This window comes from Mirounga leonina, unplaced genomic scaffold (assembly GCF_011800145.1).
Source record: "Mirounga leonina isolate KUSES-001 unplaced genomic scaffold, KU_Mleo_1.0 Mir_175, whole genome shotgun sequence".
NCBI lineage: Eukaryota > Metazoa > Chordata > Mammalia > Carnivora > Phocidae > Mirounga > Mirounga leonina.
The window spans coordinates 15,390,142-15,405,135 of NW_023270453.1; the positions used below are offsets into that span (position 1 = coordinate 15,390,142).

Sequence of the window (14,994 nt, forward strand, 5' to 3'; positions counted from 1 at the left end):
CTGCTTCCCTGATCCAAGGGATTGAGAACACTGCCTCTCTGAGTTACTTGTTAGTTTTTGCGTAGGGTGGATGGTGCATGTAAAATGTATCCTCACTTGAGAATTAGAGAAAGAAATAATGGCTCATTATGTTTTAGAGGTTTTTTTTTTTACCTCACAGTGTGTTTATGTCAAATGGAAAATTTTTAAATGTCTTTTTAAGAAGCATTCACTATAAGCCTTAAATTATGCCACAGAGTCTTTCAGATGAACACACAGTAGCTTTCTATCGACTCTTTTTAACCAGATGACAGTGAAATTAATTAGTTGTGTGTCCACCCTTTGTAGATCAACAAAGGAAGATACCAAAAGGCATGAAAGTGTATGACATGTAGAGAATGGGACCTAGGTCACTCTACCCTCCCAAATATAGCAGGCTTGGCCCCTGATGTCGATTTGCTCGAAGTAAAGCAACTAACTGTTGAATAGGAAAAGAACATTGCCAATCCAAGACTTTATCATATTTTTGTTGCTTAAATTACCAGATTGATTTTTAAGTTTCAGTGTCTCACCTTGCAAATAGACCTTAGGACTGTCTCATCCTGTCCTATATTGTCTGTAATTGTTTTACGTGTTACTTTTGACTTCCCAATGGAATTATGTATCCTAGAGAACAGAGGGAGCAGGTGCCACTGCCAAGTTGAATTATTTCCCAGAGTTGGCTAAAGGAGTAATGAGAACGTATCTTTCTGTTCCTAGAGAATGGACAAATGTATATCCAGAAAAAGCCAACTATGTATCCGCCCTGGGACAGCACTTTTGATGCCCACATCAACAAGGGAAGAGTAATGCAGATCATTGTGAAGGGCAAGAACATGGACCTAATATCCGAAACTACCGTCGAGCTCTCCTCTCTGGCTGAGCGATGCAGGAAGAACAATGGGAAGGCAGAGATATGGGTAAATATCCAGGCTGTGAGCTTCTTTTAAAGTGTTCACACCACTAAGTGATAAAAGCACCACACTCGCTGAAGACTAGAGCAGAGTTTCAGTGTCATCCTGAAATTATGACACACTAGTCTTGGGTAAACAGATTCCCTACCACTTACTCACTGATGGCTTGATAATGAGAATGTTCGTTGTAGACTGCAAAACATACTGACATATTCAAATACCTTGACTCCTGTGTAAGATGAAGAAGGTCTCTTAGGCTATGAAGAATTGTTATTGATCTATAACATAAGCTCAGAAATATCACCAATTCCCCTTAATTTGGGAACCTAGCTGTGGACTATTTGTTGAGATATCATATATATGTGATCTCTTGATAAGATATCTTAGATAAGGTGATAGATAAGGGAAAGGACCAGCAAAGATCCATGTGAGGTTTGGTCTTCCCTCTCCATACTTTGCCACTTCCTATCAATTTTTTTAGCCATAACTATTCACTTAGCTCACTTTGTACAAAACAGTACATCACACACAATCCATGTTGCTGTACTAAGTTTTTGAAAACTTAGTAACTGTTTGGGTAGCGAATGTTTAGAAATGTTAAAGGAAAGAGTGAAATATAAAAGCATAAAAAATTCTCATGAAAATTTCTGGGGTCCACAAAATGAAAAAACAAAACAACCACAAACACCAGTTAAAAACTGTTTTTAAATGATCTGCAACCCAGAAAATGTTTTCAAATGCTTTATCATTTATTCAAAAGGAGAGAATCTTACCTTTTTCTTCTTATTTCCTATAACTCAGATTTTTAAGAACTCCACCCGGAACATTTTTTGAAGTTGCTGGTTTCAAAATGGGAATGATGGAAACCTAACAACTAGATTTTGGTGTCATTTTTAAATTTTTGACCTAAAAAAAATCAGTACTCTTAAGGAGAGTATGTATTTATATACATCTTTGCTGGTGACACTAAAGTAATCTTTGAAGATAAACATATACCAAGATTTTTTTTTTTAAGTTCCCACACTTAAACATGTTTAGTAAATGTAGCCCAGTAGTATCTGTGGTGCACTTCTGTGTCTGGTTGGAGAAATGATCATGGAAACAGATCTTGGTTTTTTTTTGGGGGGGGGGGGAGGTGCACTGCCTAGGCAGGTAGAAGAAGCTAAATAACTGATAACATCACAGGTGCGACTTAAATGTGGAAAGGTTTACACAAACCGGGGAGTGGGAGACGCCAGCACTTAGCTCAGCTAGAAGAGATGAATTAGACCAAATGTTAACCTGGTTTTCCACTCAGCCCTACTTATTTTCAGCTTTCTGCCTCATTTTTTAAAAAAGAGTCACCAAATGCCTAATTTTTCAAAAGTAGCATGCTATTTGGGGCGCCTGGCTGGCTCAGTCTGTGGAGCGTGTGACTCTGGATCTCGGGGTTGTGAGTTCAAGCCCACATTGGGTGTAGAGATTACTTAAAAATAAAATCTTTAAAACAAACAAAAAAATACCATGCTATTTGATTTCCTTCTCAGTTAAATGGATAACGAAATTTTAAATTATTTGTTTAGGCTTCACTGATGAGCAGATTGGTTTTCTATTTATATCTCTTTACGTTGTATTTGATTTCTTGCTTAGGTGTTTTCTGATTTTATTCTTGTCAAAGTTTTTACTTTTCTTTTTTTTTTTGTAATCTAGGGTTATTTAGCCATAAGCACTTGGTGGCCTTCAGATCCTCATTTTACTTGAGCAATCTTTTTACATTTTACAACTTTTTTCCCCAAGAATATTTCTTAGTTTACTTTCATTTATAGTGTTTTTAAGGGCCAACAGGATGCTCTGGACTTAGATTTCCCCTTGCTCTATTGAAATCCACTTTCTTAAAAATAATTTCTCTATCTAAAAAATATCCACAGGGGAAGGGAGGGAAAACAGAATGGGAAGAAATCAGAGAGGGAGACAAACCATGAGAGACTCTGGACTCCAGGAAACAAACTGAGAGTTACAGAAGGGAGGTAGGTGAGGGGGTGGGGTAACCTGGTGATGGTTATTAAGGAGGTCACGTGTTGTGATGAGCACTGGGTGTTATATGCAACTAATGAATCATTGAACACTACATCAAAAACTTAGGCTGGCTAACTGAACATAAAAAGAAAAAAAAGACATACCCACAAAAAAATATATCTATTTTCTGAAATTTGCCCTTCATCTCCACAGACTCCATCCAGTTTCTACACACCACACTGAGACTTGCCTTCTGCTTTCCCAAGGATTCCTCTTGTTCGCTCTCAAAAGCATGATGCAGTGTGATTTCCTATGGATACTGTTTTTCCAGCAGCTAACTGGTTCAATTTCGTCCATCACCACTAAGTCCCGAATATTGATAACTTTGTGGTCATCTAGTACCAATTTTCCCCACTTCACTTGGGAATGAGCCCCTTATTTCTTGCTCTTCTAGTTCCCTTTTTGTCCCCATCTTTATTACTTATTCCATAAACCAGAGAACAAGGTGTATATACTTGATGTTAAAAGCACTTCTCTTCTCATTGATCTGTTTAAGCTAGCATGAGGATTTATAGTTGACCAAGCAGTAAATGCTTATGTTATCATAAAATTCTAATAGTTGTGATGCTTTGATGCTATTATGTCAGCTTTGCAGAGATCCTGAAAGGCTTAGTGACATGCACAATGTCATACAATCAGTAAATTATTTAACCACAATTCAAATTTGGTCCTGGGTTCAACCAGACATTTCTTACTATTTCTCAGTTATTCTCATTAACCCATGGGTGTAATGATCAATAATGACCTTCAGTTCACCTTCTGATTCTTTTGAGTATACTAGTGCTCTAGTGCTATGGTTTAATATGTTAGCAATAGTAGTCAAGTTATCTCGGATTTGTCATTTTCCCCCATGTCACGTCACATGATATCCTGCATCATCCCTTCAGTGATACTGTTCTGGTCTCTTCTATGTAATGATACTGAAATATGTATTTTTATCCATTCTTGGACTAATCTAATCAAAATTTCCCTTGGTGGATTATCCAGCACTTTCCCAAGGAAACAGTCTCTCCTTATGAAAGGAAAACACTGCTCCCACTTCATACCCTGGTTAACCTAGAGGCATGTGGGTAGGCACCCTCAAAGCAGGATCCATCTTTCCTTTCAGAAGGCCTACTGTTCCCCGCAGTTAGCTGGTCCCAGTGTCCGTGATTCTTTTGTCACGGTGAAGATCAGAATCTGCCCTACTAACAACCATGTAGATGAGAAGCAGCAAGGATATCAAACAGAAGCTATTTTAGGATTTTGTTTCTTCCTCACAGAAATTTTGATATCCAAGTAAAATTAATGAGTTGCTGAGGTGTTTTAATAAAAGGAAGGTTGTATTCATGGATGTTCTGATGATAACCGTTATGAGTGAAATGTAAGGAGGCGGCAGTCTTGGGCTCTACGTTGGAAATCTGCTGTCACCATACTTGTCAGTTACTATGTCATTAAACTTAGCGCTTGTTTCACGTTCTGCTGATATTTCTTTTCTTTTTTTTTTTTCTTAATCAGTTAGAGCTGAAACCTCAAGGCCGAATGCTAATGAATGCAAGATACTTTCTGGAAATGAGTGGTAAGTAACATTTTGTCTTGTTTGGGAGTGAGGAGGGCATGTCCTTTCTCCTCGTGTACAATCTATTTGACTCTTGCAATAGCAGAGAAAATAATTAGGAGAAAAGGAAACACAGGAAGTTTTCTCAAAAGTTTTCAGTGGTGCTCAAATATTAGTTGAAAATGTACTATCTGGGCCAGATAAACGTAGAAATATACAACGTTTCCAGCATTAGTTTCTAAATAGTGTGAACTCACGTACCCAGGGCTTTCAGAGTCTGTCTGTATTTTAGTTTGGAAATGTAACGTAAATACAAAAGGCTCTGTTTATATGTCACTGTGAGTGATAAAACAAGCGACCACAGTATCAGTAAAATACAAAATGAATAGGAAACCAGTAAGTATTTTTCATAATGCTCGTAGCAAAATAATAATGCTACAGGTTAGTCACCTCAAATCCTTTTAGGAACAGGCAGGAGAACATGCATCGCGAAAGAGTGTCATTTGCATGTCATGCACAGACATGGGTCACAGAGGTGACACTTATGAGCAGGGCGCTTGGTGCCTGTGACAGCCTGTCCGTTCCTCCTATTGCATTTGTACTGTATCATCAGAGTGCTATGCAAACAAATCAAATGTTGCTGCTCCTAAAATCCTAAGCCTCAGGATGGATATGTGTACTTACTGATCACAAACTGATTTCATTTTTTCCTAAATTAGTTTTACTACCAAGAAACAAGTTTTAGTTTAGAGATTTATGGTGCTTTCTGGGTTTGGGATCAACATATCCAATGTCCTTAAGTCCAGATTCAAACAAGTACATTGAAGAAAAAAACATGAGATTATCAGGGAAACTTGAACCCTCACCAGGTATTTGGTGATGTGGAGGCATTGTTATTAATTTTCTAGGTGTGATGATGGTACTGTTGTTCTATTTCCTAAAATGGGTCCTCATCTTTAAGACACATACTAAAATGTTTATAGATAACATAACACCAGGCATTTACTTCAAAATAACCCATTGGTATGTGGGTGTGGGTAACAAATAGCATGTATTGGAAAATAGTAGCCATGGACTGGTCATTATTGAAGCTGGATGATCGGTCCTGGGAAATTGATTACAGTATTTGCTCAGCTTTTGTATGGATTTAAAAATTCCCATAATATTTTTTTAAGAAGAAGAGAAGGATCCCTAAAGAGGCAGCAGTACAATCTGAACTTTTCTTTTATCTCGTGGAGGCTCTAGATACATAGAACATGGCATTGTACCATTTTTTAAAGATTTTATTTATTTGTTTGAGAGAGAAAGTGCACAAGCAGGGGGAGCAGCAGAGGGAGAGGGAGAAGCAGGCTCCCCACTGAGCAGGGAGCCCAACAAGGGGTTCGATCCCCACACCCTGGGATCATGACCTGAGCTGAAGGCAGACGCATAATCGACTGAGCCACCCAGGCACCCCAGCATTGTACTACTTCTGAGTTGGTCAAATGGTAGCATATGGTTGTAGGAGCTGGATAACCAGGCTTGCATAGTAAGTGAAAGTACTGTCCTAAATGATCATGTCAGTAGTGTTTAATTCCCTCAGGAAGAGGAATTATGTTCTTTTAGTTCAAAACATGATCTAATGTAAATTGAAGGAAATTGTCCATGAGAATGCCAAGTGTTTTGGGTAAATGGTTTAAAGACCACTGCTTTGAGAAACAATTTCATGGATATTTATCCTATTGCTTCAAAACTTAAATTTTCTCTTAGAATGAGAGAGAACATTCAGCTGGCGCAAAAACAATGATATTTCACAGACAGAAATTACACAAATCCAGGAAAGTTTTTTTGTTTAAGGATAGAATTTTGTCATGTTTAAAATCTTTTGTATCTAGACGCAAATTGAGACTCCCATTTCTAAGTTTTTATGTATCTAAAAGTTCTAATTTTTAACAAACAATATTGTGGACTAGCCCAACTAGAAAATTCTTTATTGATGACAAGAAGTATAGGATATCATTCTATTTTAAGAATATTATTATATATAAGAAATAGTTTTCAGAGGGATTCAGAAAACCAAGACATGAGTTCTCATACTCAAGGAACTTAAGCCTAGATTGGAGAAGTAGTACAGACTAAACAATTGGAGAAGAATTTAGTTCCCAAGCACATAAATACTGATTAACCAAGAGAACAGTATGAGTTGCCTTCATTCCAGAAAATTCCATAGAGTGGACATTGAAGGATAGGCAGAGTTGAATTTGCAGACAAGAGGGATAGCTTTCTAGGAGGAAAACATGAAGATTTGAGCAAAAATATAAATGGATGCAAAACTGTGAGAAGACCAGTCTAGGCAGATCAGAGGGCCCCTGCTAAAACCAGAATGAAGAATCTAAGACAGATCTTGGAGGACCTGGAAACCAGGCAAGAGGAGGGTGTAGACCTAGGAACAAGGAGTCACATTATGATGGATGGAAGTAGTCTTTGGGGGAAATTGCTTCTGAAGGAATGTGGGGCAGATCTGGAAAGGGAAATAGACTGGATATAGAGAGAGCCTATAAAATTTCATTTTTGCAATGGAGAAGTGATGAGAACCTGGTCTTGGGGCATGGTTATAGGAATGAAATAAAAGAAAGAGCCCAAAAGAAAATCAGATTTCATGGCAGTGTAGATGAAAGGGTATGCCCATTATGAGTACATAGTTGAAGTACTTTATATTTCTTTAAAAATGAAAGTTGAATGAAGGGAAAAAATGTTGATGTTCCTTAAAATAGTTGGACTAGGAAAATGATAATAGGAGTGGTAGGGATGGGAGATATGGGAAGAGAAAGCAATTGGGGAAGATACAGGATTCAGTCGTGGATAACGTTTACAATAATGTCATGTCTCCTGTACCCTTCTTTTATGGAAACATCCAATATTTTTCTACTCTACAGGGAAGCAAATGGCTATTGCTCTCCACACACAAATCACTCCATTCTCTCTCTTTCAAAATCCTCATTCTGTGATTTCTGTAGTAGATTAGTTTATCTTCTTCCCCTGCTCTCCTACCATCATTCTTGGTAGCTTTAGTGTTCACTCTCACCTCATATTTTGACACCTTCCTACACTTTATCTTATCCATTCAAAAACCTGCAGTGACACCACAGATTGTCACCTGGAATTCTCTACTGTTGAGGACTCAGAGTCAGACCTTTCTCTCTCAGAGCTCATCCTCCTCCCCATCAATTCTGTCCTCTCCCTCACCCACTAGCTACAGGAATCTACCCTAATCTGGTTTCTCTCTTTACACCTTTTGTTAGCCCACATCTGGCCTTGACTCCCTAGTTTGCCTGAAGTCCGTAGCCCTTTCCAGCACTCTGCTATCATGAGTGCCCTCTTCTGCCAAAAAATGTTCTGATCTCCAAACCTTGTATTCTTCCCTCTCCTTCTCCAAGGCTTTCCTAGAAAAAGCCATGCAGCTGAGTCCATTACAAACTGTTGCTGGTAGATAATGTTCTGATGTTTTAGACTCATATACTTAACCCCTTAGTGGATTTCTCCAAGTAGATTTCCTGCATTACTTTAAATTCAATATGTCCAAAGTTACACTCACCATTTTCACCAGTAATCTATTCCTTTTGTACTCACTATCTCAGTTAATTATTACTCCATCCATCCAGAAACCTGGAATTAACTTTTATAGCCTCCCTTTTCTTGACCTCCCACATTAATCCAACAGTTTCTGCCCATGTTGTCTCCTTAGGATTTTTCAGTTTTCCCCCTGCTTTTCATCATCATTGCCTCTTGCCAAATCCCAATGATTCTCCTACATGACTGCCAGAATAAACTATATAAACTCCGTTCTGAATATGCCATGCTTCTGTTCCCCCTTTTGCCCCTGCCTACAGCCTTTCAGTGTTTGCAAATTTTCTACAGGAAATATTCAGGCTGAACTGATACCTACACATCTTCTGTGTGACCACTGATGTTTTCTGCTTCATGTTCCACACTCCGGCAGTACGTACATTCTCAGAGACCTTATCTGAATGTACCCTTGTACATTCTCTTCATCTAGAGAGAACATCATTTGTTTTCCCCACCGTACCTTCTCCCATACATTGGTAGAAGTTATTTATTCTTCAGAACCCAGCCCAGAAATCACCTTTTAGTACCTTTCTTGTCCAACTTTTCTCTTTTTCTTGCCTCCACCTATCTATACCTGCCTTACCTGGTGTAGTTTCCTTACCTCTGTCACATAGCATCCTGTGAATATTTCTGTTCTGACTTTTACTACAATAATTTCTTGCTGGAAAGCAATGGCTGAACCACATCTTATTTGTCTCTTTAACTCCAGCACCAGGTTGCATGCTAGGTACACAGGAGGTACTTAATAAATGTTCATTGAACTATTCAGTTAGACTCACCCTGGTATTTAGAAATTCCTTTTATTTTCTTTTGATTCCCATACAATGGCTATTCCAGAAATTCCCATACTACTCAGTCTCTAAGGGTATCTCATTCTTCTCTCACTTCTGGAGTTTGGCCTTGGCCCCAGTTTAACTGGGAATGACTCTGTCTTCTGTCTGTCTCTGTACTTTAGAGATAACTGCTGCTCCCTACACTTGCTTCCTGCTCTTTTGCCTCGAGACAGTCCCTCCCTTTCTTGGTCTCCTGCCTCAGATTCCTAGCAGCTACATACCATAAGCTCTGTAGCATCTTCAATGTTTCCTTCTCTCTTTGGTTTCATTGCCAAGACATACTGAATTAAGCCATCTTGTCCAGTCTGGAAACTTTTTTTTTTTTTACCCTAAGAGTCTGGCTTATATTTTGACCAATCCACTAAGTTGCTTTCTTCAAGAGTATTATTCCTCAAAACAAATTTCTCTTTCTTAGCCTCCAGTTCCCTTGACATCTCTATACCAATGCTGAAAAACCCATTCTTTCTTGGCTTACCCAATGGGATACTATTTAAGTTTTTCTCTTAATTTTTTAGCTGCTGCTTCATGGTCTCTTTTGTAATTCCTTTTACTATCTCCTAAAAAATATGGGTGTACCTATCACCATGTCTATTCCAAACCATCACATACTGTTCTTTGTGTGAGTGCCATGTCTCCCTGACTTGACTGTTAGCCACTCAGAAGTTAGGGATAACATCTCATATTTCTTTAGAACATTCAGCATAGCAGTTTGCTCAGAGCTGCCTAGGAAACATCTGTGGTTGACTGATTACAAACAAGTGATAGGTTAGGCTAAATAAATAGATTAGGAGCCATTACTATAAAAGAAATAACCAAACATACAAAAACCAATAAACCTATTCAAGCCAATAAACATAGGAGCAAATTACTTCAGAAAAAAAAAATATATAATAAATACCAGAAGAATTCAAGAAATTCTGAGTTTTTATATAGTTGCTCTCCTGTAATGATCAAAATGGTTAGAGGATAAAGAAAAATCAAAGGAAGACCCAAGGGGATAAATGTATTTCTAGCACTTTCTAACATTTTTAAAAATTTACAGTATTATAATTTAATGCTCAGATGATATATATATATATATATATTTTACAGTAATATGATTAGGGTTCCCAGAATAATTCACTTCTATTGCCTGAATTTAGAAGTAATTTTATATATCATTTCATATGGACCAAAATAGAAATGAGTCAAATCTTACTGACAAACCACCTACTACACCAGTCACAAGTTGTAAATAGATCTGCTTGTACCAGAACTTGCAGAAAACAGCAATTGCCTCAGTGACCCTGAATTTAACCCCTCATTCACTAACCCTAATTTATTTCTAGCTTAGTTCTATATAAAAAAACCTACATTACCTAGCCTTAAAGTATTAGGCAAAGTATTATGTCTCATCTGTGGAACTTTTTAGAGTTATTCGGAAAGCTCTCTATCTAAGAGTTTGGAGTTGCCATAGAACAGACCTGTGGACCACTGTAGAGAAAACATTAGTCATAAAATGAGGCCTGGGACTTGGATGAGTTCCTGGGGGAACAATGTGTTTCTAGTCTGGCCACTATTAAGGGTATGGAAAATAAAGTACCTTGGCAGGGACATTTGTCTCAAGTGTGTTGTCATACCACTGCCACTGCTTATCCAGAATGGAAGTAATTTAGTTTAAATATTGCTAGCTCTTTATATTTGTGAAATATGAGCCTCTTATTCTTGCTGAATCTCCATTTTTTTATGCTTGTAAAAATATGAGAAATATAAATAATCTAAGATACTTTCAAGCTATTTAAAAAATTATATTAGAAGTTACAATCACTAAATTATCCTTATTTTAGTAACGATAATTATTTTTTATGTTTATTTCTTGTTTACCATTTTATTCTCTCTTGCATGCTGGAGTTGTCATCACGCTTTTGAACCATGACTGCCTTGCTTTTGTGTGTTTTCTTTGGGTCTGGTCTTCAGCCAGGGAATCATTAGTATTCTCAGAATTCTACCAGCCTTTTAGAAAGATGTTATCTGGGCATGGGGTACTGTGGACAGTGACTATCACAGTACCTTCACCAATATCCTGAGCCCAAAGTGAACTGAAGAAATGTGAATGTGATGATTTGATGTAGATGACTAGATAACATCCAGGATTACCTAGACATTAAAAAACAATTGCAGTCATCTATTAATTTCTGGCTTTTTCCACACTGACTGGTGTAGTCTATAAGTCTATAGCTGGTGCACCTGATTACTATGGACATCAGGAACCAGAGCATAAACAACTTTCCAAAGTTCTTTCACCCTCACACAGTCTGGTCAGCTCCCCTCAGTCTACTGGACCCTGCCCATAAACAACCAGACATAAAGCATCCTGGGAAATTTAAAAAAATGCTGTTTCTAAATTGCTGTCAGTAACCACATTATTCTCTAGAATTACAGGCAGAAAAGTATTTACCACTTCCTGCTTTTTCTGGCTGACTCATCATTGACAGTGAATAGGAGAGGTTGATAAATACTTTGAAAGTTCTGACCTCTGGTTTTAAAAACTGAAAGAGAATAGTTCAGCATAGTCAAAGAGGAGTGAGGGATTGAGCCAGTAATCCAATCTTATTGTTTCAACCGTATAGTAATACACCCTATGATAATTCTGTATTACAGAAGTAAAGAAAGAAACTTAGTGCTATACCAACCTTAATGAGTACTAGGGATTTTACTGGTTTCAATGCTTGCCTAATTACTTGTCTGTCTCCATCCTTTCCCCATTTCCCCACCCCGTCCACCCACTTTGTCCCTTGTCCTGTTCCTGCAGACACAAAGGACATGAGTGAATTTGAGACTGAAGGCTTCTTTGCTTTGCATCACCGCCGAGGAGCCATCAAACAGGCCAAAGTCCACCATGTCAAGTGCCATGAGTTCACCGCCACCTTTTTCCCACAACCCACATTTTGCTCTGTCTGCCATGAGTTTGTCTGGTACGGTAACTTGGCATTTCACTCCAAGCTTCAGCTTATGCATTTTGTCAGATCCTCTCAACCTGTCAGGCCTGGCATGCTCCACCTCAGGAGAGTGTGCTGGAATAAGCACTGCATGGAAGGATGAGGCTTAAAGAGTGTGATTCCATACAATATTTTCCTAATGTGACTCCTATAGAGCAAGGAAGCCAGTTCTAGCAGAAAAAGTTTTCAAGAACTTTAGCTTCTGATTAAATGGGGGCCACTGGGGGTAAGAGGGAAGGACAGAAGAGGGAAACATCTTTACTATTGGCACAGTTTTGCAGTTGAAACTTCTACCACCTTGATAGCCCAACTGTGCTGGTACTAATGTGTGCAAAAGGCAACACTTTTGCATTGGAGTTAATGGGTTTAGATGTTTACAGGGCTCTTGGGCAACTTAGCAGCCCTTAGCAGCCCAACAGAAATCGGTTCAAGCCTCAGTAAGCACATAGCAAAGGAGATGGGACTGCAGAGACTTGAAATGACTCCTGTCCCCATTCTCAGCCTCCTTGCCTCTTGATGGGGGTGTTCTTTTCTTTGGGCTACTTCAGAATCCATCAACTCACAACCGCAGTCTAACTAGGGTATCTAAAGGTCAAATAGACTTTTGATGGATTTCCACCAACTGTTTTCATTGACTGATTAGAACTGCCTTCCTTACTAATAGTGAGTGTTACCCAGGAATGGGTCTTAAGCTTCAGAATTTAGTAGTTGCAAATATTCTCAGATACTCAGAAAAAGGAAACAACGCATTGTACAGATGTCTTTGCTCATCTATATTGAGCTTAGAGAGACAATGAATTTTTAAGTGTAGGACATGGAAATTTGCTGCTAGGAGCCTGTGACGCATTTTCAGTCAGGTATTTTCATCTCTACATGTTTGTTTGGAAAAGACACAAATGAGAGGAGAAACAACATTTCCTCATTTATTTATCAGACTTTTAACAAAGCAGCTTAAAATAAAAAAACAAAGAACAACAATACGTGTTAACACTTTTGTTCAGTGACAGACCAGAGCCGCTGATCAGTGAATGCCCTGTGATAGTAGGAAGCTATGAGATTTTGTTTTAATGTTTATGGTGCTGCTGTTGACTCAAACATCCAAGTAAGTCAGACATGTGCTTTATTGCAGGGGTCTGAACAAACAAGGCTACCAGTGTCGACGTAAGTAAGAAGGATTTCTGTTGTATTATTGTCATTCTTCTTATTTCATTGTTCCTTAACTTCTGAAAATCTTAACTGCAATAATTTCTTTTCAGAGTGTAATGCGGCAATTCACAAGAAGTGTATCGATAAAGTTATAGCTAAGTGCACAGGATCAGCTATCAATAGCCGAGAAACCATGGTATGTGTTCAGGTTCCTCTTTCTGTCTGGAGTATGATAATTTTATCCTAACATTAAATTTGGAAGCCCACTAATTCTTTTTAGTATTGCTTGAGCTTGAATCCTTAAGCTGATCAATGAACATCAATCTCCCTGAAAACCCTTTCCTCTTCAATAATGATGATTACTGAGATCCAAAACTAGGGGATAAATATGAAAAGCAAAATAAGACTATCGATGACTCTACCTTTTCCAGAAAGGCATGACAGGAAGTGCCCAGAAATCATAGTTTTGGTCAATTATCTGAAAACAACTCTTGTGGCATCTATAGCTAGAAGTGACAGTTAAGGAATAGAGGCAAATGGTGACAAAATGCAGATGTAAGCATTTACAAGGTTAGTATGAGATGTAACAGAAGTATAATTCTTATGATGGGAGGCAAGCGTTTCTTTCATAATGAACTTTAAGGTACATGGCATGGGGACAGGTTAGATGTTACCCCATATTTAGTGTGTATCTAATACATGGAAGATACTATACTATGTACAATGCACAGCGGAACACAATATAGACCTGGTTTTGCCTTTATAGACCTTACTGTAAAATTAGGGAAACACATAATTAACAAACAACAATGTGTTGTTTCCATTTATATTAAATAACCAACAAGGTGTGATAATGGAGAAAAACTGAGTGACCTACTTAAACCGAAGATCAGGGCATCTCCCAGGAGAGCATTTAAGCTGAGAGCTAAGGGTGAAAGGAGCCAGCTATATGAACAGCAGGAGGAAGCAGCCTCCAGACAGAAAAGGCCCCAAGGGGGAAAGACCATGTTCTAGGAACTGAAATGAGACCATGCAGCTGGAACAGCAAGGGCAAGAGAGTAAACAGAATACGAAGTCAGGGGACTTGATAGGACCTAGATTAGATGGGTTTTTTTTTTTTTTTTTTAGACCCTGGAGAAGTGGTTGGGTTTTATTTGACCTATAGTGGGAAGCCCACTTGGTGACTGCTGTAGGGGAAATTGTGGGTTGAGGTATGAACATAAAAACCAGAGGTGACTGCAGAAGTCCCCCCAAGGGGGAAGGTTGATGGCTTGTACCAATATGGTAACAATGGAGATGGAACAAAGTGAGCAGATTTTCAGGTGATTTCCTTGTTAGAAATGACTGGATTTGTCAATGGATTGGAAGTGGAAAATAAAAGAGAGGGAAATAAAGATGATGCCTAAGTTTCTGTATTGAGCAGTGGGGAAGTGGCAGAAACATAACAATGAAAGACTGGAGGAGAAATTAATATTTCAGTTTCTGATAAGTCCAGCCAGAGATGCCTGTACACATCCAAGCGGGAGGTATCAAGTGGACAATTTTACATGCAGTTGGAATTCACAGGAGCCAATAGACCAAATATATAAATTCCCCAAAGGAATCTAAAGTTACATGTTAGGTAGAAGAGAAGGAGTTTGTGATAAAGACTGACAATAAGAGTTCAGAGAGGGCTTTTCATATATTAAGAGTACATGAAGTTACAGAAACCAGAAAACAAAGGGGTCAATTGCATTCAGAGTAGCTAAGATGTTGAGAAAAATGAGAACCACATGGAGATCTTCAGAGCCCTTGATCCAAGAAATTTCAGAGAACTGTAGAAGTGTTTGCTTCATTGACCAACACTGAGGGTTACTGAGAGTTGATAACATGGAAACAATTTATGTGCTAATATTATCAAGCTCATT

At 38.3% G+C, this 14,994-nt stretch overlaps 1 protein-coding gene across 4 annotated transcripts in view; it reads left to right on the forward strand.

Moving 5' to 3' along the window:
- PRKCQ (protein kinase C theta) overlaps positions 1-14,994 on the forward strand; it is a 185,098-nt gene that overhangs the window by 55,052 nt on the left and 115,052 nt on the right. For all 4 annotated transcript variants that reach the window (XM_035021698.1, XM_035021696.1, XM_035021697.1 and 1 more), the window contains 5 exons: positions 739-938; positions 4,485-4,545; positions 11,755-11,917; positions 13,071-13,102; positions 13,198-13,283. In XM_035021698.1, the coding sequence (XP_034877589.1) occupies positions 739-938; positions 4,485-4,545; positions 11,755-11,917; positions 13,071-13,102; positions 13,198-13,283 (542 nt within the window). The remainder of the gene's footprint in view (positions 1-738; positions 939-4,484; positions 4,546-11,754; positions 11,918-13,070; positions 13,103-13,197; positions 13,284-14,994) is intronic.